General features: G+C 28.2%; 2 protein-coding genes across 2 annotated transcripts; one reads left to right on the forward strand and one right to left on the reverse strand.

Moving 5' to 3' along the window:
* Positions 1–24: 24 nt before the first annotated feature.
* Positions 25–21,493, reverse strand: LOC100208033 (eukaryotic translation initiation factor 3 subunit H). Its single transcript, XM_065813875.1, has 7 exons — positions 21,335–21,493; positions 20,926–21,073; positions 20,587–20,754; positions 20,407–20,512; positions 19,750–19,899; positions 16,116–16,251; positions 25–271 (listed from the first exon to the last, which is right to left on the reverse strand). The coding sequence occupies exons 1-7, from the start codon at positions 21,389–21,391 to the stop codon at positions 53–55; spliced, it is 984 nt and encodes a 327-aa protein (XP_065669947.1). The 5' UTR covers positions 21,392–21,493; the 3' UTR covers positions 25–52.
* A 1,905-nt stretch (positions 21,494–23,398) lies between these two features.
* Positions 23,399–23,788, forward strand: LOC136088239 (52 kDa repressor of the inhibitor of the protein kinase-like). The gene has a single exon (XM_065811923.1). It carries the CDS (start codon positions 23,399–23,401, stop codon positions 23,786–23,788), a length of 390 nt encoding a protein of 129 aa, XP_065667995.1.
* The last annotated feature ends 3,221 nt before the right edge of the window (positions 23,789–27,009 follow it).

The following is a 27,009-nucleotide window of genomic DNA, read 5'->3' on the forward strand; positions in this document are numbered from 1 at the left end:
ATATTAAAACTAACGAAATACAAATTTTAAATTTTATTATATTTTATTTTACTTAAGCTTCGGCTAACTTTTGTATACTTTCCGCTAAAAAGAGTTTTGAAAAAGATTGTGCAGCGTAGTCGTTTAGCTGGTCACAACAAGTTGCAATTTGAGCAGTGGCTAACAAATTGTCTAATCGTTGCGGTGGCTGCAGAGGACGAAATAACTTATTTAAATCCTCATCAGGTAAAGGCTGTTCTCCGCGTTGTTTACGAAGGTCATTCTCCTGTGCCTGAAAAAGATTGACGTCAGTGATTAAACATTAAGAAATTAAATATTTATTAAGTATGAATTTATTAGATTATTTAAAAAATTTATTATATTATAAATTAGTTTTTATTACAAATTTCTTTTTAACAAAGATTTCACTATTCATAACTTTTACTTTACTACGATTTGCATGAAAATATATTTTTATATTAATAGTATATTAAATATAATTATATTAAATATAATTTTATATATTTTTGATTCTAATTACAATTATATTTGTTTGACATTGAGTTAGCAAAATTTATTTGATGTCTTTCCTATAGGTGTCTATTTGTTTTTTAACAATAAAGAAAATGAAAGCAAAAAAAAAACATTTATGTTTGAAAATCTGATTTTTGATCTGAATTGTAATAGCTTGTAAAATTTTAACGTTTAAACTGGGAAAATACGTTTCAGTATATTAGAGTTCTCCTTCTATTATATAAGTTACCTTTACCATGGCCTTTAAGAAGCCTCACCTTTTCCATCACTATAAATACAGTTTATAACAAAAAAATTATAACTGATATTCTTTTTGACTTATGATTAGTTACATTTTCATGGTTAAAGTTTACATTTAGTACGACTTAAATTGACTCTATTTTTTTTTAATACTTTACACAAATATAAATCAGATAGACTATAAAAATGCACCAAAATGTACTTTTTAACTTAGAATCTCTTGATAAGCAAGAAACTTGATTGCTATCGTATATAAATTATAGAAAAGCTGCACTGATACTACATATTTAAAAATTCAAGAATTCTTTTTACTAATGAATAAGATTTTTTGGTTAAAGATCAGAAAAAACACTATAAAACAATTTTTAGTCTGCTGAATTGAAGTTAATAAAAATCTTTTGTTCTTTGTAAACAACAGACAGACATATGTATTGAGACATTTTTCAGCTGCTTTTATTTATATTCCTCAACATTTTGAATTTTAAAATTTTGATTTTTTTATTGGTTTATATAGATGGTCAGTGTCTCCATTTAAAATCAGAAACTCATTTAAAAGCAAAAACTTTAAATTTATTCAAAATAATACCACAATGGTTTTTTTAAGATTGTTCAAAAATTTTTCCAAAAATAAGTTTTCATTTAAATGGTAACCAGACACAATTTGTTGGTTTAGTTGTTTGTTTTTTTGACAATAAAAAAAAACACCTCGAAAGAGGTGTTTGTTTTTATTGTCAAAAAAACTTTCTTACTTTGTGCTGAATCCTTTCTTTTTTTTTGTAATAAAAATTCAAATGAAAATGCTTTAAGAATTCAGAATGCTTTAAAAATAATTTCTAGTAGTTGATAAGTAGAACTAAAAATATATAAAATAAACTAAAAGTAACAAAACAAAAATTTTATGAAATTATTCAAAATATTTTACTTCAATATTGGCTTCTACTGTGTTCCAGATAAATATTTTAAAATCAAAATAAAGTTTTCAAAGTTTGAGACTTGTTATTCAAAACTTAGTTTCCAGGTCTACACTTAGGTTCCAAACAACACAATAAGATTTTTTGCAAAGACCTCAAGAAATCCAAGTATTAAGCAAAATAACGAAATTAGAAAACAATCAGGAGAAAACCAAAAATTAAAAAAAAAAACTAATTCACAATCAACAAGGTTGCTAACAAAAACTAAGTTAATAGGTTGCAAACAACAACTAAGTTAATAGGTTGCTAACAACAACTAAGCAAACAAAGAGAGCTAATGAAGCAAAAAAGCAATTGACAGAAAACTTGAAAAACTGCAAATGTTAAGTGTAAGGAAAACAAGAGAGAGTTGGAATGGAAGCTTTTATCCTTCTTGTCAGTTCCAAGTCAAGCCTCGTTCTACTCGATGGTTTTCACCTTCTTGTGCAGCTGCTATATCTAATCCTAATCGTTTTTTTATCTTAAGAACAATTTGGTATTTATTATTGCAAGAAATCCATGTAAAAAGGTGCTGTCTGATGCTAAGCTCCATTATTCTCAGTTCACTAAACCCCGCATCTTATCTCAGAAGTTAGGCTCTAGAAACTTTTGGAAAATTCTCAACATCAGCATTAACAAACAGGTAGGTCTAACAGCCCATCTCTCATTTATGGAACTGATCTTATTACCTCTCCCAGACAGAGCTTTTTAAAAAAAACTTTTTTCATTTCGACTTTTGAATCTTACAGCCATACTCTTTCTTCTATTCTAATTAAACAGGTTAACCCAATGTTAGACATTCAAACCACTTCAGCTTCCATTGCTTAAGTCTTATCTCAATAAAACTCTTCTACTGCTTGTGATCCAGACAACATTCATATCAAAGTCTTACAAAAGTGTTCTCCAGAACTCTTTTCAATTTTCTCTAAACTATTTAATAAGTGCTCAGCGTGGAAAATAACGGTTGATAAATGGTCAATGACTGCATGAAATGACAAAAATTGCTATTTTAAATTCTTGCCAGTCATGGTTGGCCAATTGAGAAAAAATTATTGTTGTGAAAAATGTTTAACAAAAAATCAGGGATGTAATTTGAAAAAGCCATATACTAAAATTTCATAAAATCATTTAAACTTTGAAAAAGTGTTTAAAATAATTTTATTGTTTACAATATGCTTTGTTGACAAGTATTATATGTGATGTAAACAAATCTAATAATTTTTTTGCTTCACTTATTTAGGTTAGTTTTATTTTACTGGTGATTAAAATTCTTTTTTCATAAATGATTGAAGTTCTTATTTTATTATTATAATAAAAATAATAAATACATTATTTTAATGATAATATATAATAATTTCTATATTTAACTATAAACATTTTTTCTTTAAACTGTACTTAATCATCTATTTTTATCTTTAAATTTTTTTTTCTTGTAAGTTTTTGTTGCAAATTGCAATAAATGAATGATTTATAAAGAAATTTATAATTACTAATTGCATGATTGCACTTTTTTTTCTGAAATAGGATCTTAGAAAAAATATATATATATATTTAGTAAAAATCTCCTTTTATGTAATATTAGTAACTTACTATTAGTAATTTATTAGTAATATTAGATTGACTTCTTAATATTAAGTATTTAGTTTAAATAGTATCTGCTCATAAGAGTTAATAAAATGAGTATTGACTAATTAACATTAGCAGTTTTTAAAATGATTTTAATGAGCAGAGATATTGTTGTATGAAACTAAGAACATTTCTTTCTTTCAACTGTACTTTTTTAACACAAACAGGATTTACACTTATTTTTAACACAAACAGGATTGGAGTTAAAACCACCTGTTGAAAAGAAAAAACTAGAGCAGAAATTATATAAACTTATAACTAAAAATACATTTTTAGTGAAAACTTCGTTTTACCTCACTTAGATTACACTAAGTTACATAACATAATGTTACAGTAGAATTTAATAAAACTTTAGTATCAAGTGTTCAGTTAATATTTTAAAAATATTTTGTAAAAATTATTTAGATACTAATCAAATTACTTATTTCTAATCGCTTTATTTAAGTCATCTTAAAAGGCCAACACTCTTAACAATCTTCCTAACAACCTTACACCTAAAGGAGCTCTTTTTGCTGATGACTCAATGTTATACTGCCATCTTGACAAAAAGTCTTCTCTTTTTGATTGCTTAGAACAAGCAGCCGATCCTTAATCTGATCTCACTTCTGTAACAGATTGGTGCTCATAGCGACTAGTAAATTTGTAACCTTGTAACTCAATAAAAAAAACTCAGTTTACTGCAAATAACTATCACAATACTGTCGACATTCCTATATTAATGAATGGCAACACTCTCACTGAGTCTTTTCTTAACGCATTCTTGGATCATTGTTCGCTACTGACCTCTCATGGAAACCATATATACAATCGATTGCTAAATCAGCATTTGTTAAGGTTGCGTTTCTTTACTGTACTTGTGATTTTCTTACTCATGATTCCATTCTCTACCTCTACAAATCTCTTATTCGCCCCTGTATGGAATACCGTTGTCATATTTGCTCTATCTCTTCTAGGTCCAAAAATGTATTGTAAATGTCATTGGACCCACTTTATCTGCCTCTCTTGAGCCTCTCTCCCATCATTGTAAAGTTGTATCTTTTTCACTTTTCTACAAATACTATCATAGTCCCTGCTCAAAGAAGCTATTATCTCTAGTTCCATTAACTAAAACTCATTCTCGATTGACTTGTCATTCTCATTTTTTTATATATCTGTTCCAAAAACATCTGCATGTTCCAGAAACTTTTAGAACATGTTTAACTTTTTTCACTTCATGTTTTCCTGACTCAGACTTAATGTTTTCACACATCTTCGTGTTTTCCTGACTCATACAACCTACAACTTTTTGAGTCTTATGTCAACCATTTCCTTGCTTTTTAACTCTATTCTTTTTTTTTTTTTTAGTAACTCAATAGTGGTCGCCTACAGCCTTGTTGGGAGTGAATCAGAATAATGATTTTAAAAATGTTACAGTAAAAGCATGCAACTTAGTTAAATGGTAAGTCATGCAGGTTTCACTATTAGTAACAAAACTTATTGGTAATGAAAGTTATGATAATACCCACGGTAGTATTTCTAGAAAAGAGAAAGAAATACAATTTTATGACAATGGGACAGAGGCTCAACCTTGACGGTTAGATTTGGTTCAACTGAATTCACAATGCATTTTGGACCTTGTATAAAAAGAAAAGAGCCTCACTAGAGGATTCAGCCTAAAGATGACAACAGTATTCCATACAAGAATGAGTAAGAGCTTTACAGAGGTAGAGAATGTAATCAGGAGTAAGAATATGATGAGCACAAAAGGCAACTTTAGCAGTTGCTAACTTTGTATATATATGTTTGATAGGTTATAAGAATGTTGACATTTATCAATATAAGAATACCAACAATATTGCGATTACTTTTGTCAATATTAAATTATATAGTTGCATTATCAGTAAATAGAGTCACTTTAGAGGTAAAATTATCAGGAAGATTATTAATATAGACAAGGAACAAAATGTGACCAAGGATGGAACCTTGTAGTCCCTCAGAACTAACAAGAAATGTAGGAGAGTGATGCATGAAATACTATTTTAATACTGCAATAAGAAAGAAATGATTCATGAGAATCGAAATCCATACTTATCGTCAGAGTGTATGTTGCTAGACTCAAGATGAGATATTAAAAGTATGTTAATTAAGGAAATACTTAGCTAATAGTAGTAATAAGACTGGGTTTCAGTTAAGCATTTGCTAAATTTTTTTTTAGAACACTTTAGTAAGACTGTGACAGGAATATTATCAAAACCGCAAGTTGTAGAAGAATTTAAGTAGGAAATATCATTAGCAACAGAAGGAATGATTTGGATATCTAACAATTGATTAACCTGTTTCTTTTGGATGATAGGAAGAACTTAGAAGGAGCAAGTTATGTGATCGCAAATTGCGATACCTGCAAATATTTTTGGTCTTTGAACTCTCAGGTTTATTATTTTTATTAAAAACAATGAAAACTGTTTTAATAAAAGGTTCAATTTATCATACTGCAAAGGTTTATGAAATAAAAAAACTATAAATTTATGACTGAAAAAATAATAACAGTCAAAACTTAAAACATAAAAACATTTTTTTTAAACATTAGATAATTCAAGTATCATAAATTTAAAAAAATATTAATGCATAAATACTTTTTATTAGATAAAAACTATTAGGCTTTGAGATAAAAACACTTCTGGTTAAAGATCAGAAGCATTTTCAAATATCACAATTTGCGATCACTTAATTTGTGATCACTGCCTACCTGAATCCAGGAGATTATAAAGGAGGTGGAGATATAAATACATCAATCCAAGGACCATCACAAAGAAAATTAAAAAATGGATTTCAATTAACTTTAAGGTAGCAGAGAGTATGAAGAGATATGAAGAATCTGATGTAGTAAAAGTACGAGATACAAGTTTTAGCAAGATCATAGCATAACCTGAATCACTTAAAAAAAAAAGAAGGAGGAACTGAACACAAGTCAGAGACAAGTCACAAATCAAGGAGTAAAAGTAAGTGATTAGGGTTGTCTGGAAAAAACCACGAAGTTTATTATCTTCTCTGAGTGAAAATGTCTAGCATTTTATTTACTGTCTGAGTAAGAGACTGTAAAAGACAAAAAATTAAAATTTTAGTGCCGGCAAAGTCAATGGTACTAGAGCCAAGCCTTTCAGTGTGATGAGCATTAAAATCACTAATAACAAGAAGCAGAGGGATAAAGAAAAAGGGCTTAATGGATTTGATCAGAAACAGCATCAAAAAGCGTTTTGGGAAGAAGGAGAACGAGAAACAATAAAAAAAGTCATTGCATTATTATTTCACAGAGTATTGCATTAAAAGAGATAATAGCTAAAATCTGGTATTTGTAAATAAAAGGTTTATGTATGTAAAACTTGGCTCTGTTTTCAAATTGAAATATCAAAAACAAAATATACATCTAAATATTAATCCTCTAGTTAACATTTATCGTCATTTCACTTTTGTTATTAAAGTAGTTTTAACTAGCTTTTCTGAACTTGAAAAAATGCTTTCCCAGAATGCACATGGTCATTCAAGAAAGATCTACCAACCGAGTTAAAACTTTTTACTTTTTGGAATTTAATTATTATTTATTAGTTTGGAAATATTAGATAAATTATAATAGAAATACTAGGATCATATTATAATAGAAGTATAAAAAATAGTCTAGCAATTGATATATTACATTTTTATTAGAGAAAAAGTAGAAAAGATCACCCTTTCTAATTTTTTAAATCGTTTACATTTTGCTTGTTTTAGCTTTTCTTTTAGCTTTATTATTGTTATTTTTTTTACTAGTTTTGTTTTTATTGAGCTTATATATATATATATATATATATATATATATATATATATATATATATATATATATATATATATATATATATATATATATATATATATATATATATATATATATATATATATATATATATATATATATTATATATATATATATATATTTTTTAGAAGGAAAATAGGATGAGGCCTAACTATTTTTCATGCACTTTTTTGCAATAAAAGAGTTACACTCATACTTTTTCATAGAATTGTTTATTAATACTTTTATTAGCTTTTTTTATTAACTATTATAAGCAATTTTATTAACTAAATTTGTTTATTAATACTTTAAAACTTATTTTTAAAAGAAAAAGTTTTTAGAAGGCCTAAATTAATATAATTCAATATTCATTAAATGCTATCATTTCATATTAAAAATGTTAAGTCAACACTGACATTTTATTGCTTGTAAAGGTTAAATTTTGTCATGAGAATTGCAGTTCTTTTTATTGTTTGTTTATTCTTTATTAAATAAGTATTCGATTTAAATTAAATATGATTATAATTTGATATTTTTATTACAAGATATGATAATTTAAAAAAAAATTTAAAGGTTAAGAGTATTGTTTGATTATATATGTATATTTTGTTTACTTTAAATCTTTTTAAATTTTCTTTGTTATTTTTAAAAATTTTGTTAGCGCAATTCAAGTTATATAAGTTTATTGTTTGCCTATATGTTTAATGTTCAAAGTTTAGTTTTTGATAAACAAGTTTATGTGGTAATGTGTTATATAGCTGTTTTTGATAAACATGTTTATGTGATGTGTTATATAGTTGTTTTACAAATGTGTTTTTGCAATAGTTTAAAAAGTATTTTATCCAATGTGTACATAATTGTTATATAAGTGTGACTTGGTAGTCATGTAGAGCAAGATTTGTCAACTTTGCCAGTCAAGCAATGTAGTTATAGCAGGTGTGACTTGACAGCATTTAGTGTCAAACAGTGTAAATACTTTAGATCTATGTGTTGTTTAGCCTTTATTATTAACTACTCTGGAAACACATAATAATATCTTTTAACAATGCTTTGCGCAATGTTGTACTTATATTCTGTTATATATGAATGTATGTTACTTAAGTTATGTTATATACATGTTATATTATCTTATGGTATGTACTATTGTTGTGTGTTGTTGTTGTGATGTTGTTTTTTTGTAATTTATTTTGTTGATAGACATTTGACGCACCTTCACGTTGGTATCTATTGTTAAAAATGATTAATAGGTAGTTTTTCTTTGTATTTACTTATTTGTTACATTTTTCATTTCAGATTTATCATGATGTATTTAAGCGATATAGAAAAACAAAATATTGCAAATTTTTGCGAATTTTTAAAAAACATATCAATAGTTAGTCCAGACAATGATTAATGTTCAACATTGCATCCATCATTTTTAAGTAGTTTCTAGGCTTTTCTAAACGCATTTCTCATTATTCACATGATTTTTAAGCAAAGTCTGCAAGCAATTTTATTAATTTTTCTTAGCATTTAAAGAGAATTGATGTTTTTCTTTGTTTATTTTAATTTGTTTAAATATAGTAGTTTTAACAAATAAATGTTTGTTTGTTATTGGTTTTTTACTTATCTGTTTTCAGATTCTTAAAAACTAAGCAACTAGCTAAGCAAGTTTTATTTCATTGTTTAGAGCAGTTGAAAAAGGCTGAAAGTTATTTTTAAAGCAATTGGAAAGAGCTGAAGTGCTTTTTAGTCACTTCAATTAGTTTTATTGTTATTTTTTTCATTAGAAGGTTAATATTAATAAAATTTGAATAATTTATTATTTTGTTTCATTTTATATTGGATCTATTTTATATAAAATATATACTTTATGTATTAAACATAGAAAACTACCTGTTATTTGTTGATATGTAAGTTTATATACATAAATGTGCATATATTTTAGTCTATTTTATATTTCTCTATATCTACATGAATGTTTTCTCTAGGAAAAAATAACAAAAAATAGGAAAAGTAGTTAAAAAAAATGATTATGCTTCTCAAAGTTTAATTGTTAAAAGCGCTATGCTTCTTCTTAAAGATATAAGAATATATATATATATTGTTAAATTTTCTCTTGAATTCTTTAACCTTTTTTATTACTTTTAAGTAAAATATACTGACTAATATTGCTTTATTTTTTATATAAGATTGTGCTTTGTAGTCTAGATTCTTTGTTAAATTAAAAATAATTGGTGTTAATATTGTTTTATATTTATTTTTTGTCATACTAATTTGTAACTCATATACAGTTATCTATATAAACTTATAAAAAATGTGGATTACAACAAATCTCAAGTTAAAATATAATCTTTAATTAGAAAAGATTACAATTTCTTTCTTTATTTTACGATTCTTTTACATTTATTTATTACTTCAGTTGTAACAATCGTAATAATACTGGTAATATGTTTAATGATAATTGTGAAATTGAAATGAATAATATTAGGCTTGAAAAGGTTATTAGTGTAAATTTTAGGTGACTTGTTGTCCAAAATAGGTGACTTGTTGTCCAAATTATTAGGTGACTTGTTGTCCACCTAATAATTTGGACAACAAGTCACCTTAGTAGAGTAAATTTATATGATGTAAAATTTACTCTACTAATCCTTAGTCAACAGTAAGGGAGAAGCTGGAACTTTATATAATTAAGGTGAAAAAAATTTTGCTTACTGGTATTTTTTTAAAATTCTGATTCACTTCCAACAAGACTGGAAGAAACCATTATTAAGTTGGGAGTTAGAGTTATAGAGCAAGGAAAGAGTTGACAGAAGAGTTGGAAAGTTGAAGGTTGTATGAGTCAGGAAAACATGAAGATGGAGAGAGTTCCAAAGCATTGAAGTGCGGGGATAAAAACTAGACGAATAAAAGGTTTTTAGAACACGCAAGGACAGATACAGTAAAACAATGAGTCTTTGCAGAATGACAAGTCAAGCAAGATTGAGTTTTAGTTGATTGAACTAGAGATGATAGCTCCTTTGAGCAGCGACCATGAAAGTAGTAAATGATAATCCAAGAAAGATGTAAAGAAGAGGACTCAGTGAGAGGGTTGTCATTCATTAATATAGGAATGTTAACAGTATTGCAATAGTTGTTTGCAGTAAATAACTGAGTTTTTCGGGGTTAAAATTTACAAGTCACTACAAGCTCCAATCTGTTACAGAAGTGAGATCAGATTTAAGATCTGCTTCCTGTTCAAAGTGATTGAAAAGAGAAGATTTTTTGTCAAGACAGGAGTATAAAGTTGAGTCATCAGCAAAAAGAGCAACTTTAGATGTAAGGTTCTCAGGAAGATCATTAATGTATATAAGAAACAAAACGGGACCAAGGATAGGACCTTGAGGTACCTCAGAAGTTACTGAAATGAAGAAATGTGTTGGCCTTTGAGGATGGCTTAAACAAACCTTGTCAAAAGCTTTAGATATGTCAAAAGCAATAGCAAAAGCAAAGCCCTAGCCTCTCCTCCATTTAGTTAGCAAGTCAGCTGTAGAGCGAAAGGATCGAAAACCATATTGATTGTCTGACAATAAGTTATTTGACTCAAGATGGGATGTGAGATTTTTGTTTACCGAAGACTCAAAGACCTTGCTAATAACAGAAAGAGCACTAATCCAGTGATAATTGGAGAAGTCAGAATGTTCACCAGAGTTTTTAAAAAATGGAACAACAGATGCCATTTTTCAGCACCCAGGTAAACAAGATTCAGTCACTTATCAAATAATGAGTATTCAAAAGAGTTCTGGAAAACACTATTGTAAGAATGTTGTCTGGACCATAACCCATAGAAGACTTTAATCAAAATATGACTTAAGCAATGGAGGCTGAAGTGATTTGAATGTCTAACAGTAGGTTAACCTGTTTAATTGGAATGGAAGGAAGAAAATGGCCATAAGATTCGAGAATCGAGTTAAAAGAAAAATTCTTTGCAAATAGTTCTGGCTTATCCTTGGGAGAGGTAATAAGATCAGTCCCATGAATGAAAGAGGGTTTGTTAGACCTACCTTCGTTAATGATGCTGTTGAAGATTTTCCAAAAGTCTCTAGAGCCTAGCTTCTGAGATAAAATTTAGTGAACTGAGAATAATGGAGCTTAGAATTTGACAGCATATTTTTACATCGATTTCTTACAATAATAAATAGCTGTTTGTTCTCAAGAGAGTTGTTCTTTTGAAAAAGATTTTAAAAAATGATTGCAATTAGATATAGCAGCTGCACAAGCAGGTGAAAACCATGGAGTAGAATGAGGCTTGACTTGGAACCGATAAGAAGGAATAAAAGCATCGATTCCTGCCTGAATCCAAGAGGTTACATAGGAGGCGCATTTATCACCTGAGAGAGAGAAGAAAATTACAAAAAGAGTCCCAGTCAGCTTTAGGGTAGTAATAAGTAGTGTGATGATAGGGTGAGTCTAAAAAGGAAGTACAAGATGAAAAATTTAAAGGGATCATTGCATGGTCAGAACCACCTAAGGGAGAAAAAGGAGAAACTGAACACAAGCTAGGATCAGAGGCTAGACATAAATCAAAGAGTGAAAATAAATGATTAGGGTTGTAAGAAAAACAAGTCACAAAGTTAACTATCCGAGTAAGAGATTGAGAAATGCAGAAGTTATAGGCTTTAGTGACAACAGGTTAAGTGGCATTAGAGCCAAGCCATTCAGTGTGATGAGCATTAAAGTCACTAATAACAACAATATTGGCAGAGGGGTAAAGAGAGAGGGCATAGTCAATTTGATCAGAAATTACATCTAAAAGAGTGCAGCCTTGAAAAGTAGGAGAACGATAAAGAGCAAAGAGAATGGTGATAAAGTGAATAGATGCTAAGCGAAAGCACATAAAAGAATGGTCAAAAAATTCGAACCTGATTTCACAACAATTTTGTTGTTGTTGTTGTTCACCTCCTCAAGGCCGAGAAGGCCAATACAGATGAGGAGGCTACTTAATAGTGGTTATAACCCTCAACTCTATAACTCCGAAACACAAACCTTGACGAACAAGGCCGCTGCGCGGAGAAACAAGTTGAGCGCGGTACTACCAGGGACGTGGTGGGGATCGAACTCGGAACCTCTCACTTATGAAGCAAGTGCTTTACCACTACACCGTTACCGCAATAATAGGTGAATTGATGCCTATGTATATCCTCAAGCCAAGCATGTGACTATTGGAGTCTTTGCAAACCAAAGGATAGTACCCATAAACACTAAGATCAGAAAAAGGAATGGTAGAATTTAAATTGATCTCACTAAGAGCAAGCAAATCTAGTGAATTTTGCAAAAGGTAAAATTTAACTGATGGAAGATTGCTTCACAGACCATGAATATTAGTAAAAGATATATTAAAACAGTCAGGTGGTAGGGGATAGTTTTTTATGTTTAATATTTTGGGTTACTTTTGGTATGATTTAAGTTTAAAGAGAATTTGACTCATTCATAGATAAAGCACCGCCTCCTAAGCAATCAGCTATGCAATTGTCTCAGTTCTGTTAATTAATGTGCACCATAATGCGCACCGAAAATATATACACAGCAGGCCTTGTTACGAGATTTCGCTGCGTAGCGAAAACGCGTAGCGCATTTCTAAGTAACTCAACTCAGCAAATATATTTTGCATTGTTAGAAGTTATATTGCGTCACTAGCGTCTTTTCAAGTACCGCATTGTAATTAAAGTTATTTTATTAACGCGTTAAAAATCATACAAACAGTTTGTTTTTTTCTCACTATAACAAAAGTTACAAATAAAATCTAAGTTCTTATTAAAAAAATCATTTTTATTATTTTTTTTCAAATATGAACTAAATTTTATTTTGAAAAAAATATTTTTTTCATGAAACGTAAAATATTTGTTTATTTTCTTATGATTTTATATTTGGTTTTTGGTTATTTTATTAACTGTTAATACATTTTTTCTTATTTAATTTGTGAACTCTTTTTAATAATGTTTTTAAACAATAAAGTTTTTTTTTGTTATTTATCAGTTACCGATAACATGTTCGTGATCATAATTTATTTTCATAAATTAAATAAACGTCATTAAAACTTTACGTTATTGAATTAACAATAAACAAAATATCTTATTAATAAAATATTTACATCAAAATAAATCGTGCATTTTTTAAACTTATTATGACTAAAAAAAAAATTTATATTTAAAAGGAATTTATATATTTAATTCCTAAAGATAAAACTTAAAACACTTTTTTTTTTTAACTAATTTTTAATAACAAAAAAAAAATTATGAAACAAACTGTTTCTTTAACAAAAAAATCTATTATTTTACAATTGCAGTTAAATGCTTTTACTTACGACTTTATTTCTTCTGAATAAACGTCACGTTAACGGTAATCAAAAGATAATTTAAATATTCTAAAAGATATAAGTTTTTGCGTAGCGCAAAACTGCTGAACGCGTAGGCAAATCGCCTTTTCGCAAGCAAAATGCGAGCTGCGTAGCGCTTCTTAACAAGGCCTGACACAGCGACACCATTCATGCGCAACATGGCACTGTTAATACTCTGATATTTTGCAGCTGTTGATGGAATCAGCCTCCCTGAGAGCTACCACAGAGTTCAGGAAATCTTACTACCAGCTGGCCTCAGTACCATTAACTGAGTTTTAGAGCTGCACCTTCATTTGGAGATAACAGGAAGAGTTGCATAGCCACTATCAAGGAAGCACAAGGAAAAACCTATGAAAAGAGTCAAAAAGTTCCAGCATTCATCATCCTAGGCAGGAAACAATGTAACACAAGTATACATCTACGCCAACCTAAGAGATGAAGAAGAGGTTTAAGTCTGGTTAGCAGAATTATTCTGCTTACCCCTTAAGTCTTTGCCTAGAAATCTTCCTACAAGACAGTAGCTGGATGCAGTTAACATCTTCCCAAGATGAGTATTTTTATCGAGACACCTTTACTCAACCAAGAGCCCCAAAGCAGGGGCCTTGTTTTAAGTTAGAGCTTGTTTCTCCCAGCCTTTGCTTAAAAAGCACTCTACAAGGCAGCAGGGCATGAGGCAGGTAGTACTGGTTACATAATACCAGCTGAAGTAATTAAAAAGAGCTACTCCCTGCAAGCAGTAGCTCGAATCATTGGGCATGATATTTTGGAAATGGACTAGGAAAAATATTACATCTAACAAAATACTACAGATAAGGGAAGTTTTATAGTTGGAGTGTGTAGTTATTTAATGAGCTCACACTTCATCAAAACAGATTTAAACATTTAAACAGAATATTTAAACATTTAAACAGAACACATAAATAGATAAAGTAACTTACAAGTGAGTAAACACTGCACCAGATACTGAGACAGAATACAAACATACATATACAAAGTGACTTAAAGGTGAACCAACAGTGTGCCAGAGGTTCAGACAGAACACAAACATACATAAAATATAAACAGACAGAACACAAACATACAGATAGCAACTTACAGGTGAGCCAACAGTATAACATAATAAAACCAGTTTTTTAAGTTATTTGTGTTAAAGCTATTGTGATACAATGTTGTTTTTGCCATTATCATTAACTGTAACTTTTCTTATGCTCATAAATATTTATTGCGTTTTTTTACTTTTTTTAAAAAAGCTGCCTTGGAAACAGTCTTTCTCTCCCTCTCTCTCTTAAAATTAAAATTAATAAAGGGAGCATTAATGAAACTTATGTAATTACTGAGCTCTTATTTTTTAATGCCGCAATTGATAATGACAATGTATAAGAAATATTTTATAAGTTGCTTGCTATTATGATATAATTGTTCAAATTGTTTAACAATAATTGTCCCTTGATTGCTCAAATATTGTAATAAATAAAATCCCTTTAGTTCAAGTATTTTAGTTAATAAAATATATTATTAAGTTGTGTATGTTGTATAAAATATCTTATCAATTTAGCAGCGCCAAGCAGTTTTATTAGGTTGTGCTGTCTAGTCTTTTTAAATTATTCTGAAGACACATAGTAATGTCTGTAATGCGTGCTTACAAATATCTTATGCTATGCGCTATTGTAACTGTGTTTTGCATTGATAGAGCTAGGCTGTTGTAACTATTACTTTATGCTATATATTTTTTATTATATTATTCTAATTCTATTAGAATAGAATAATATAATAAAAATAATTAAATTAGAATAGAATGCAAATACTTTTTTAATTGAAAATTGTATTTTTTTCTCAAATTCCATTTATTAGGTATTGGCAGGATTTACTTGAATTTCCTACCCTAGTTCCTGCTGTGTTGTAACAGATTTTAAAAAGAACTGATGTTTATATAGTCTTTTTATGTTGTTAATTAGAAGCAATGATATTGCTGATAGGGAGCCAAACTTAAATTTATTATTTATTATTTATAGATATTATATTTATACAGATTTATAGATATTATATATTTATATATATATATAGATATTATACATTTATAGATATTATATATATATAGATATTATTATATTATTTATAAATTTATTATCTATTATTTATATTATATTGTATATATAAATTTATTATTTATAGATAAATTTGTATTTTTTAGATAATATATCAAGTTATATTGTTATTAATGGATAAATAACTAATAAATCGTATTATGGGTTGCTTACTGCTAGTTTAACTATTGCTATAAAAAACTTTTTTATATTGACACCTAAGGTGAAAAGGTAGAACAGAATATCATGACCGTATCTAGCCATAGTTAGGGCACTATCGCTTATGACAATTTTCCCAAATACATTTTTGATAAACAAAAACTTATAGTTATAAGGCATTCATAGACCTCGTTTACTGATCTGATGCAAAAAAAATTTTACTGATCTGACATAAAAAAAAAAAAAAAATGTTGGACTTGATAAATGTTTGTTTTTGTGATTTATGGAATAAACAAAAATTATGGATGGGAGTGAATTTTTACACTTTGTTATTATTTTTAAAATAATGAGCATAAAAATAAATACAAAAAGCAGTTGATTACCCTCCTTTGTTTATAAGCATCAATTTGCTGCTGCTGCCTAGCAACATTACGTTGAAAATTGTGTAGCTTCTGAGAATCTTGGCAGAGTTCATCAGCTCCTTCAATCAACAAGTGAACATTCTTTTCTAAATATGATCTGAAAATAAAAAAAATTGCAACATTTATTTTAAAATTATATATAAAAAAAAAAGGAAAAAAAAAAAGGTGATAAATGCTCAAATATACACGACAAATCCTCCTAGAATAAATGCTTCATAATATTATAATGAATATAATTTAAGTTTTATACTTGAGTAGTTAAGGCTATTTACAAATTATTTGAATTGTTTTATTTGGAATTAGCGTATTATGTTCAAACAAGGGCTTTAGATTATATAATTTTTTTTGCTTCAGGTTTTTTTTTTATATTTAAAGAAACTTTTCTTTTTTATATATAATTTTCAAAACCTTTTTACTACCCCTAATAGTGAATCTAAAGAACACCATTTTGGAGTCTTTAGATCACTTTCGCTCATCAGCATTAACATGAATTTAGTTAAAGTCTTTTGAAAAATGCCTTAACCCACTATAGATCCTAGCTCTAATCGGTTCTGACGTATATTAACTATATATAGTTGTCAAAATACAATATTTCTATCAATTTTCACAAAAAATACTAGAATTCCGACCAAGAAAAAGCTTATAATTAAGAAAAATTGCCAATAAACGATCAGAACAGATTATATTATTGAATTATGATGTTTATTTCACCTCAACAGTATATTTAAAATCTTATTCAAATTTGGAATAGCAATTGTGATTTTAAGAAGACTTTTTAAAAAAGAATTTTCGGTCTGGGTTTTTTTGCTACAAACATTTATACTTTATGATGCCGTAAAATTTATCATTTTAATTTTTTTCATCTTTTCATAATTCACAGACCTGATCATTTAAAAGAAATATGTTGTAGTCAACAAAATATCATACAGACGCTATAGTATTTTAAAATTGCTTTACACCGAGTAGCTAAATTTATTCAAAATAAAAAAAAACATGCTCCACAAAAAAGTTTAAAGGATTGGTTATAATAATATAGTTATTAAAAAAACTAGATAAAAGTTTTTAAGCATAGAGGAATAGTTACAGCTTTATGATGCAACTTTGCTGAATAATAATTCATACGATATAAGGTTTTGGTTAGTGAAGCAAGAGTTAATAGTTCACCTAAGTAACAACTTTGATAGTAGTTGCAGAAAAGAGATACAACTTTACAGTGATTAAACAAAAGATTAAGCCCTGTACTTTTACAATGTGTTTTTAGACCTTGTCTAAAAGTGAAAGAGCATCATAAGAAGACTAGCTCAAATATGACAACAGTATTTCATTCAAGAAGAAGATATTTATAGAGGCAGAGAATGGAGTCAAGAGCAACAAATGACTGAGCACAATAGAGAGGTAACTATATAGTAGATGCTAACTGTACAATGGATTGGATATGAGAGGCAAAAGGGTTGGATAAGAAAGGCCAGTAGCAAATGATAATTTGAGAAGACAAAAAGTAGGATTCAGTAAAATATTCAATACTCCTATATTGATATTCATCAATATAGAAACATCAGCATTGCGATGAAGTGCAAGCAATGCAAGCTGTTTGCAATTGATTTTTTTGGGAGGTAAAATTGAGAGTATAAAATAAAATAAACAATGTTTCTTGATTGCGTTTGTTTCCTAATATTTTATTTGCTAATAGTCATATCCCATATTTAAAAAATGTAATTTTTAGAGACGAAATGTATTCAGGACATTCAACATTAACAACATAAATAATTGCATTAAAATATTGTTTGCAAACAGAACATTAATTTACAAAAAAACAAACAAGGCCTTGATAAGAAGTGTTGCTCTGACTTCGTTTTATGTCGCTCTGTTTCTTTCTAAGCATTTAAGATTTCTTTGCAGCATCTTTTTTTTAAATGCATATTTCAATTTTGGGGTAACATTGAAAGGAATGCTTAAATTATCACATGGGCCAAGAATCAAGCAAAAGTTGGCAAAATGTCTTAGATCTGATGAAAATTTCACAATAACATGAAAGGGAATCAAAAAAAGCAAACCCTAAGTTAAAAGAGTTAATAAAATAAATATATTTACCAACACATCAAATGTTAACAAATCTAAAAACCAACACTTGCAGAGAGATAAAATCTGATAAGAACAAAACATCAGAACCTCAAGATGTAAAAAATTATTTCATTGATTCAAAAATTAAACCAAACACCAAAAAATCTGTTGAAAAGAAATCCAGCAAAAAATTCAATGCTGTGAGATTTCGTCGGAGTCTGATAGTTGAGTCATAGTTGTGTTGTAGAGCTTAATAGTTTGATATTTTTTTAGAAAAATAGTTTTTAATCATAAATTAACATTTTTCAATCATAAATTAAAATATTTTCTCTGTTTTGTTAGTCAAAACTACAATAATAATTTCACCTCTCACAACGTAAATTATAAAATATACTAATGTCAATCTTTCCCCATATAGAAGGTAAGATTGACTGCTGCACACTAACAACAAAATCAACTATTTACCAAAAATATTACTAATAAATTTTTTTTATTAAAATATTAAAAACTAATAAAAATTTTTATCAGTTTATGATAGCAATATCATTAATAAGCACATAAATATGTTTCACATTGAAATAATTTTATTACATCATGAGAAAAAATATATTTTCTAAACATGTGTCATTGTTACATTACTTTATCTTAGCTAATAAAGATTAAAAATATTTTTTTTAAATCAACATTTATCACAAAACAAAATTTTGAATAAATATTCAATTATTATAAAAAAAACAATGACATAAATGATTTTAAGAAGTGTAACTTAAACTTAGTTAAATTAAAAACTTACAATCGTACAAGAATAAGTTAACAATGAAGAATTAGTTATAAAATAATAAGTTAGCAATAGTAATACTACTTAAGTTTTGCTAAAAATTTAATTTCAGAAGTTAGGTTCTATAAACTTTTAGAAAATCTTTAAAAGCATCATTAACAAATGCAAGTCTAACACTCCATCTCCCATACATGGATTTGATCTTAATACCTTTATTGATAATATGGCAGAACTATTTGTAAAGAATGTTTTCTATCATTCATCTCTTATATCCAATCCTCACTCTTCAAATCAACCTAGTGAAACAGGTTATTCTGTTGTTTAACATACAATCTAGCATGCTCTACTTCATAAACTTTCTTCATATGGTGTATCTAGGAAAGTTTTAAAAATTATTGAATCATACCTTGAAGTAGTAGTCGCTATTGATAGACATATTTTGGGGAACTTTTTCCTTAAAATTTCTTGAGTAACTCAAGGTTCCATATTTGATCTTGCATTATTTCTTATCGATATTAATGACCTTCCTAATAATCTTATATCTACGGTTGCTCTATTTGCTGATGACAAATTGTCATTACTTTTTGATGGCAAATGCTATTAAAACTTTTTTTATCAAAATTATATTGTTATTATTACTTTTTTTAAAGAAACTTTATTTAATATGATTGTAAATAAATTTTTGTTGCTACTGTTTTAGATCAGAATATCTAAAGCTTTTTTTCATAAATACTAATTGTTAAAAAAATGACATACCCAGTAGCTAAACTTAAAAACTCTTCTTTTTCAGGGAGCTGGACAGTCTCTTCAATCTCACAAATTAATGTATTAACTAAGTTGGAAGTTTTGATAGTGACAGGAACCTCTTCAAGAATATTTGTAAAATCTACATTTTCTTTAATTAACCTAATATAAAAATATTTGTGAAAAAAAAATATCTTATTGATAAATAAGACTTGAACAAAAAATGCAGAAAAAAATTTCATATTGAATCGACAATAGCTCAACCTTACTACCTCAATTTATTATAAAAAAAGATATTTAAAACTATTTTTAAAAAATTATATAATATAAATTTTTTTAGATTAGTTATTTAAAACAATCCCTAATTTAGCTCCTATTTATTTTCTTCTACAGAAAAATCTATAACTAGTTGCCATATCTAACAGTTACCAATCTAACAAAATTTTATATTATATTAAGTATTCCTATGAACTTAACTTCATACTTTTCACAAAACTAATACAACTACTTCAAAAACAGAAATTGAGTAATTAGTAGATCCATCTTATCTATCCAATTATTAAAACAATTTTAAGATCATTATTTTCAACTAAATTATTTTTGTTTATTGTTGAATGCCTAAATAAAATCAAACTTAAAAAAATCTTTGAAAAGATTTTTCCAACTTACATTTCTGGAGTAAAATTTTTTTCAGCACCGGCATATAGATCAAGCATTTTTTGTGATAAGCGATAGGCTTTAAAGGAAAGCATCCCTTGATGAGTTTGCAATGGATCTACAAAACATTTTTTTTTAAATTTTCGAGATTTAGACAGAATTGATTATAAATATTAAATATAAAATCCATACCATAAACAAGTACAACAGATTCTTCTATAGAGCGTTGGTAATGGAACTGAGATTCAACAAAATTGCGATTGAGGAAAGAACCCAAACATGTTGATTGGTACCAACCAACATGAAAATGGTCTACATTCACTTCACGAAGTTTACGCATCATGTCAATCTGATAATTTTCTTAAGAAACATTTAAGAGAAATATTAAACTTAACAATATCTTAAATAATCATAAACATATTATATTATTCAATACTCAATATAATACAAGCAATTTCTTAACTTTCTTGTAATACTCATTATGTGAAAATAAATTTTTTATAAAACTTGCTGATTTATAAATACGATTACCATCATCATACTCATCATCTTCATTACGTGGTCGTGGAAAACAGTTAGTAACCTCTAATGTTTTGTCTACAAGAAGTCCCAATAAATCACCCTGAGCTATTTCTCCAGGGCCTTCTTCATGACAATGCTTAACAATCTTGAGTGCAACCTTGACAAAAAGATTAAATCAAAACATTATTCAAATTTTTACAAGTAATCATTTTTGATAGTGTAATATGGATGATATGATATGACTAATTATAAATAAATTATTAATAAATATTTAATTATATTAATTTAATTTTTAAATTTAACATTAAACTTATTTTTTTCAGTAACACATTAAAAAAAATTAATAAATAAGAAAAGAAAATTTAAAAAATTATATTATTTATATATTGAAAATTGTTATAACAATTTATAAACATACAAGCCCTTCAATTTGAACAGATTCAATTTGATCTTTAGTATTTTTTGTCAATTCCATCTTGTGAACGACCACGTTCGATCACGTAAGCCGCGAATATCGCGCAATTTCAGGAAGAATTCAAATTTTATTTTTTGTTCCCGTATTCACACAAGCATACTTGATCAAACTCTTGCGCGGAAATCAAGAATTATCACCACATGAAATATACAAAATGTTTACGAATAACTTAAAACAGAAGATACATTTTCAGTTTACCAAAACATTAAAACATAGCTGCAAACGCACTTGTAAAGAAGAATATTTACAAAATGGATTTGTCAACAGCAAAAGTGAAGACGCAATCTAAAGTCTACAGCAAAAGTGAAGACCATATACAGTGCCGGTTTTAGCACTACCAGCGCCCTGAGCGAGATTTCTACGGCGCCCCTAGCTCAATTTAACCCCATTCAAAAAAAAGGCAAAGGGTAAAATAACCAATTAGTTTCGCCCCTTTATATTTGGCGCCCTGGGCCATCGCCCAACCTGGCCCTACCCTAACGCCGCCACTGACCATATACTTTATTTCTAAAGCGGGATAAAAAAAAATCTTTGGGAGCTTTTGTTAACCGTGGATATAAGGAATGGCACAAAGTTTTAGAGAAACAAAAACTACATATAGGCAATAAATACCATAAAGAAGCTATCAAACAAGCTAATGGCATTTGTTGTTGTTTTGAAGATCCAAGACAAACCATTCCATTACAAAGCGATAGCACATTAAATTTTCTTGCAATTGTGCAAGAAATAGCTCGCAATAACACTGAACTTAATGCACATATACAAACACCATTTCGCAAAGATGACAGCTACCTTGGCCCCAAGAGTCAAAATTAATTAATTGATACAATTAGAAAGAAATGTATACAAGAGCGGCTAATTAATAAAATCAAAGCTGCAAATTATCATTCAATTTCAGCAGACGAGGTAACAACTGCAAACCAACAAATTCTATCAGTATGTATGAGATACGTAAACGGAGAAAAAGAAATTAGAGAAGTATTTCTTGACTTTTTGAATCTTGAAAGGATAACAGGCAAACGTATTGGGCTTGATGCTTGATGAAATTTTATAGCGAAAGTGGAATTGATCTTAGTTCTTGTAGAGGCTAGTGTAACGATGGCGCACCAAATATGCGATCTGTAAAAAAAGGTGTTGCCAGCTATATTTTAAAAGGATCACCAAAAGCAATTGTAACATATTGTAGCTCACATAATTTGAATTTATCAATTGCTGCTACTTCAAAGATACCAATCATTGATAACATTTTGGAGGTATACAGAAATATAACCATTTATTTCAATACCTCTCCGAAAAGTGAGCGTTTGCTGGAGCATGTTGCAGAGATCCGTTGTAAATCAACTGAAAGAAAATAGATTTTGATAGGGATGTGCAAAACAAGATGATCAGAAAGAGATGCCGCATGTGAACACTTTTATTTAGCTATACCATTTATGGCAGAAGCATTAGAGATTATTTTAGGAATACACTCTAATATAGAATAGTTCAATATAGAGTTTAGTATGGATTGGGACGCACAAGGAAAAAGAGAGGTCAACTTAATCCTTAATGCACTCACTAAGTTCGAATTCATAATTGGTATTATAACTTTGTACCGCTTACTTCACCCATTGTCGTATATAACAGAGAGGTCACAAGGGCGCACAACTGATATTGGGTATGCATTCAGTAACATTCAAGAAACAATCGACGATTTAAACCATCAATAGAAAAATGTTGAAGAAGAAACTTATGCAATTTACTAACAAGCTACTCGTATGGCAAGTAAATTATTTGTAGAACCAACGATTCCCAGAATCACTAAGAGACAGGCCTACAGAAATAACATACCTGCAGAGAGTCTGCAGAGAGTATAAACGGGCCTTAATTATACCTTTTCTCGACACCATCATTTCAAAAATCAAAATACGATTCCAAAAGACAAATTGCATTGCTGATAAGGTTTTATGCTTGGTTCCCTCGATAATTTGGAGTGAGAAGCTTACTGCTTTCCAGGAGTTAGTTGAAATGAATAAAAGTGATCTTCCAAACTCAGAAGCTTTAGATCAAGAATTGATGTTTTGGAAAAGAAAATGGTCTGTTATTAAATCTGAACATAGGTCTAATACTCTAGCTAAAGCCATTAAAATCTGCGATGAAAATCAATATTCTAATCTCTTTGAGCTTCTAAAGATCGGATGTACACTACCCATAACGTCCACAGAATGTAAACACAGCTTTTCAGCAATGCAAAGATTAAGAACATGGTTGAGAGCCAGGATGACTGACGATAGACTTGGTTCATTAGCCATCATGAATATCCACTACAATGAAATTGTTGATTATAAACAAGTTTCAAAATTATTTTTTACTTTACATCCTAGAAAATTGTATAAAAAAAGTTTAGTTTTTGAATAAAAATTTAAACCATTTATCAAAGTATTATTAATCTTTGTATCGATACCCATTTTCTAACAAGGAGCTTGCTTATACGCCTATGCAGTGTAATAATAGAAAAAATATGCGGAGAACAATAAATTCGTTTATGTAAACATTGTTCACACAAATATAGCTATGTTTCACGAAAATTTTATTAAGTAAATTTAGTAAGATATTTGTTTGGTGTTTTAAAACTGCCAATTTTTTTCAAAAACGGCCCTGATATGTTCAATGTAACTAATTTAAAATTAATTATTCTTACTTATAGTTTCACAACAAATAGTTTCTGAAAAAAAAAATTTTTTGAATTTATTTTACAACCTTGTGAATATTCATTTATCCATACGGATTCATAAATGATAATGATTAAGGCCAGCGCCGAGGAGAGGTATTGGGCGGGGGGGGGGGGGGAATGTGTGACACCCCACCACCAATCAATTTTTCGTTCGTTCAGAAAAACAAAGAAAACGCAGCAAAATAATATTGGTTAAAGAAGCAAAAAAAAAAAATGTTACAAAACTGATGAGATGTTTAAACTTCAATTTTGTAATATTTTTTTGCTTTATTAACAAATATTATCTTGTTGCGTTCTCCTTGTTTTTTATGCACCTCCACGGAATTTTCCTTATTCGAGTGTTAAATTTAATACATTTTTGCTAAACTTATTACCAGTGATTTAATTAACTGACAGAATATATGTTAAAAGTTGAAAGTGAATGTATACAAATTACACAACATAAAATTGGAAAACGCTTAATTTTTAAAACACACAAATGGCATGATGAGAGTCGAGAAGCCACGTCGCCGAAAAAAAAAAGGAAAAAATTTGATAACAATTGTTATTGTGATTATTTAATATTCAAGATATTAAAAAGTACATCTTAAGGTGTACTTTTTAAAAATATCCTTTGTTTGACGCACTGGTTTTTTATTTTACTATTTTTATCATTAAATACTCACAATCTTTCACCAGTTTTACGGTACATGTGACACTTCATAAAATTGCAATGCTGTTAACAAAAACGGGAAAATTTACGGGATCCCGATGAACTAGTCCAACCCCGTTTAGCTCGTTTAATTTGAGCACATTTGTTATGACTTTCCCGAAAGTGTATAAAGGTCAACCCACGTTAAGTGGTCTAGAGGATCCCAGCGTCCATTTCCAATATTGATAACTTTTTTCAGTATGTATTTAAGTATTTTATAGGACATTTTAAAAGGTGTACCAAAACTTTGTTTTGATTCAGCAGCAGTAAATCACAATTCTAATTTCTTATACTTTTGCAATTAAACGCGAATATATAAAAATGCGTTTTTAATTAAACTGAAGATTAAAAAAAATTTATTAATTTTGCAATTATTAGTTTCATATTATTTTATTTTTCATCATTTTATTTATTATTTGTAGATTCATGTCTTTAAAAGAAAATTATACTAAAAGACATATAATATGGTATTACTAATTTAATTACGCGGTTCACTATTATCTTTTTTTTTTGGTTCTGAACATCTAAATATCTGTATTTATAAATTAACTTATTAATTTTTAATTTAACTTAGTCTTATCAACTTGGTCTGTTTATTTAATACCAATATTTGCATTTTTTTAAAGAATCAGTTTTATAAAATTTAGAGCTTTCTTATTTGAACGTTTTACAGCTTTAGAAAATAAATAAATATACATAAATTGAAAATGATGTGGTTGTTAATTCGTTTTTAACCGTTTTAATCTCATATTTTTCTACTAAAAAAGGGGTTCAAATAACCTGAAGTAAAAATATCTTTAACTAAAGACCTTTAAAAAAATAGAGTTGTGTGCTTATATAAAATTTTCCTTCAATTCCAAAAAGTATTATTTTATTTCTTATTATTTTTGTTATGTTTAATCTTTTTGTCGTAGTAAGTTAAGTACTTTAACAAATACTAACAGGGTTTCTGAATGAAGGCTGCGTTGATCTTGTTGTCAGAACCTTTTACAAGCGTAATAATTGTATATAAGACAAATAAATACGTACGATAAGCGTAGTATAATACGTAGTCTACAATTAAAAAGGCTCTCAACTATAGTAATACATAGATTGCGTTTGTTCAAATTCCAAAGAAGAACGCGCGCTTTATTGGCTTCTGAAAAAATTTTTATGTTTTCTGTATTATTTGCTTCACGTAATAACCACTTAGCCCGTCTACTGTGTTTAACTTGGTTGAATTTTTTTTTACATACAAACAACCTTTCTATTTGTTTGAGATAAAAGATGATGGGTGTTTAAAATTACCGAAATTAAAAAATGCTATTGACAATAAACTTTCTAGTCATCAATTTCAACTACGGATTGTATTACCGGTTTATCATTAGATAGTCACGGTTCAAAATTTTTATCAGTTGATTATAAAAATATTGAAGTTACCTCATTTAAAAAATTACAAAGATATATTAACTAATAAAAAACAATTATAAAATAAGTTAATATTGACTAATGGTAAAATTTTTCACCGCTTGAAAAAGAATTGAAACTGTAGTACACTGATAATTCTCATTCAAAGTTATATAACAACTTTACGAAATGCTTTGAATATAATAAAAAGTATTGAACTTTAAGACTAAAATTTATAAATACAAAAAAAAAATGTCTTTAATGCCATTCTTTACCATTTATCTAATCCTGACTAAATTTGCCACAATCTATAGTGCAAAGAGATGTGTTATATATAAAGCGGTCATTTTTGATCTCTAGACCAATAGGAAAAGAACCCATCTCTAAATTAAATTAGTGCAAATAATGAATAAATTAAGGTTCAATTTTTAAACGACTTTAGAAATATGTTATGAATGAACTAAATATTTATTTTAAGTTATTACATTCATCCTATCGACCTTTATAAATATTTTTGTTATGTAATGACATCTTAAATTTTATTGCTATTACTGTTATTATTAATATTAATGTAATACCAAAGCTTATTGAAATTATTAATCTTTTTCTATTCAAATTTTTATAACCATTAGTAGAGTTGCGCGACTAAGCTCAGTGTTAAAAAGCTTATTTAGAAAAAAATATTAAAATTCCAATCTTAATCTTAGCGAATTTTATATACAGCCTTCACTTTTTTTTATGTGCGGTATTTAAGGTGCTCCATGAAACCCTTACGGTCTTACCACGCGGAAGAGCATTACTAAGATGTTCATACTTCATTCCTTACCA

This window comes from Hydra vulgaris, chromosome 12, assembly GCF_038396675.1.
Source record: "Hydra vulgaris chromosome 12, alternate assembly HydraT2T_AEP".
NCBI lineage: Eukaryota > Metazoa > Cnidaria > Hydrozoa > Anthoathecata > Hydridae > Hydra > Hydra vulgaris.

Excerpts from the sequence above, each read along its gene's own strand:
- LOC100208033 (XM_065813875.1), bottom strand. The coding sequence starts at position 21,391 with ATGGAATTGACAAAAAATACTAAAGATCAAATTGAATCTGTTCAAATT. Across the intron at positions 19,900-20,406 it reads AAAAATTTTACTCCAGAAAT|GTTAATTAAAGAAAATGTAG; the intron begins GTAAGTTGGAAA and ends TTTTTATATTAG. Across the intron at positions 272-16,115 it reads ATGCTTATAAACAAAGGAGG|GCACAGGAGAATGACCTTCG; the intron begins GTAATCAACTGC and ends AATCTTTTTCAG.
- LOC136088239 (XM_065811923.1), top strand. The coding sequence starts at position 23,399 with ATGAATAAAAGTGATCTTCCAAACTCAGAAGCTTTAGATCAAGAATTG.